Source organism: Austrofundulus limnaeus, unplaced genomic scaffold, assembly GCF_001266775.1.
Source record: "Austrofundulus limnaeus strain Quisiro unplaced genomic scaffold, Austrofundulus_limnaeus-1.0 Scaffold591, whole genome shotgun sequence".
In the NCBI taxonomy this organism is placed as follows: Eukaryota; Metazoa; Chordata; class Actinopteri; order Cyprinodontiformes; family Rivulidae; genus Austrofundulus; species Austrofundulus limnaeus.
Window position 1 is genome coordinate 131,333 of NW_013952993.1, and position 2,463 is coordinate 133,795.

Genomic DNA, 2,463 nt, shown 5'->3' on the forward strand with positions numbered 1-2,463 from the left:
ACCCAAAGCTCATGACCATAGATGAGGGTAGGAACGTAGATCGACCGGTAAATCGAGAGCATTACCTCCCAATATTGTTTTATATATGAACTGAATTAAATCAGACTTTTATTTTGAAATATCAAGTTACCAAAACAGGATGTGTCGCCACAAGTTTGTGAAAATTACATTGATGTTGCGTGGCTGCGCTGTGTTAAAATATCAGCATATGACATATTTCCATGGGGGTGTGTGCGATATATTCATTCTGAAGCTGAATTAAAACAGTAGGCTAACTCACTAATGGTGAGCAGGTGAGTTTGTTAATAAACTTGCAGGCACAACAGTGTTAAACGACTTTTTTGAGGGAACGCAAAAGGTATTGCGAGGTAACGCAATACTTTTGTGTGGGAACACAAAAAGAAAAAAATATCCCCCATGTTCCCTCGTGGGCTCCATATGTTTTAGTACACAAAGTCAAATAATTTTACAACCTGAAAGAGAAAAATAAAGTGAAGCTGGTGACCTGTAGCCAGGAGTGTCCCAGAGCTTTGCCCACAGTGAACCTGCGTCTCACAGACACCTGCAGCAGGTTGTTGATCAGACTCACACCTGGTAAAAAACAAAAAACAAAACTAAATCAAATCCTGAGCAAAGACGCCTAACTCCAACCAGAACTGCTAATCGGACCTTGCAGTGAGATGGAGGCCCAGGGCTGGCGAGGGTACATGAAGGCAGCGTTGGTGATCTGCTGCCGGATGTCCTCGTCTTCGTTGAAGGGGAACGTCCCGCTCAGGCTGACGTACATGATGACGCCCACCGACCACATGTCCAGCGAGCGGTTGTAGCCACTGCTGCTGATCACCTCGGGTGCCAGGTAGGCCGGCGTTCCCACGACCGAGCGGCGGAACGACTTCTCGCCGATGATGCGGGAGAAGCCGAAGTCACACAGCTTCACTTGGGGGAAGGGCTCCGCCGAGACCAAGAGGACGTTCTCCGGTTTCAGGTCGCAGTGGGCGACGTGCTTCAGGTGGAGGTACCGCAGCGCCTCGAGGATCTGCGACCGCAAAACGTCAGCGTTATAAATCATCAAGACATCAAGAAAACCCAAACAGCTCGAAGCAAATCAAGGCCAGAATCCTGCACCTGCGCGACCAGGAAGCGAGCGATGCGTTCAGGCAGCCGGCCCTTCTCGCTGGACAGGATCATCTCCAGCATGTCCCCGTGGAGCTTCTCCATGACCACAAAAACATGCCGGGACGTCTCGAACATGCCTTCCAACAGAACCACGCCGGGGTGGGACAGATTCTGGACACAAACAAAAGTGTAAGAAGTTTTAGATGTCAGAGGGATGAGCATCATAAAAGCTGCAAAGAGAGAAGTGCAAGCACCTGCAGAATGCCCACTTCGTTCCTCAGCTGCCTCTCTTGTTTGGTGGGGAAGCGAGTCTTGTCGATGACTTTGATGGCGACCGATCGACCGGTCTGCCTGTGAGTGCCTGAGGGAGAAGAGTTTAATCTTATATCTACGTGAACATTTAATTACAATGTTTTACAAGTCAGGACAATAAAGTAAGTAAGTAAGTAAAGTTTTATTTATAAAGCGCCTTTCACAGAAATATAATCACAAGGTGGTGTACAATCATCAACAATGTAAAGATGGTGGAAAGATAAAGTGAAACTGAATAAAACATAAACAACATAATGAAACATCAAATCAAGAAAAACAATATTTTCTGACTTGCCTACTGGTGCGGGATTATTTTCAGCATAGTTTTGGGGATTTCTCTTAGCTACCACCACACCAAATATGGCTAAAAATGTACGAGTTATAATCAGTTATACAATGTAGCTATGGTGGCCATCTTGAATTGTTGATGCAAGTCCATTTTTCTTATTTACCACAACAACAAATTTTCGGCGCAATGTGTCTGAGTTACATTCAATTTTAAATTTTAGCTATGGCAGCCATCTTGGATTTTAATTTTGGATTGATGGGATTGTTCTCTCCTAATCATTTGAATTGGCAAGCCCCACAAAATACTAGAAATAAAGATAATTAGGAAACCGAGGTGGATAATAAAAAGTGCCCGCCCTGCTTTGACAATCAAATGAACGGAGAGCCTCTGCTCTCCTATGCATTTGAATTGGCAAACCCCAATAAATACATATATACAGAGGTTTATAGTAACTATGTACATTTACWTTGTTACAGTCCTTAAGTCGTTTTTTTCAACTGTTTTTTTTACTTTTATTTCGTTACATTTTAAAGCTAAAAATTACTTATAATTCTTTACTTTAAATTTTAACATCTAGTTACTTGTTGCAAAATTAAATCTGTCTGAACTCATCATGAAAGACGATGCTTCTGCTCTCTAAAAAATGAAGTGTTGAATTTACTCAACAAAGTCACGTCCACTGGCTCCATTAAGCCTAGCTGAGTAAATTGAGCAAAGAATATACATTTATTGCTCAATTTACTCAG

The 2,463-nt window shown here is 42.9% G+C and overlaps 1 protein-coding gene across 1 annotated transcript in view; it reads right to left on the reverse strand.

The window, feature by feature from the left end:
- The window catches only part of prkd4 (protein kinase D4), a 23,901-nt gene that overhangs the window by 4,333 nt on the left and 17,105 nt on the right, over positions 1-2,463 (reverse strand). The window contains exons 13-16 of the mRNA XM_014026805.1: positions 1,371-1,477; positions 1,126-1,287; positions 670-1,036; positions 506-591 (exon numbers count right to left, since the gene is read on the reverse strand). Of these exons, the coding sequence (XP_013882259.1) occupies positions 506-591; positions 670-1,036; positions 1,126-1,287; positions 1,371-1,477 (722 nt within the window). The remainder of the gene's footprint in view (positions 1-505; positions 592-669; positions 1,037-1,125; positions 1,288-1,370; positions 1,478-2,463) is intronic.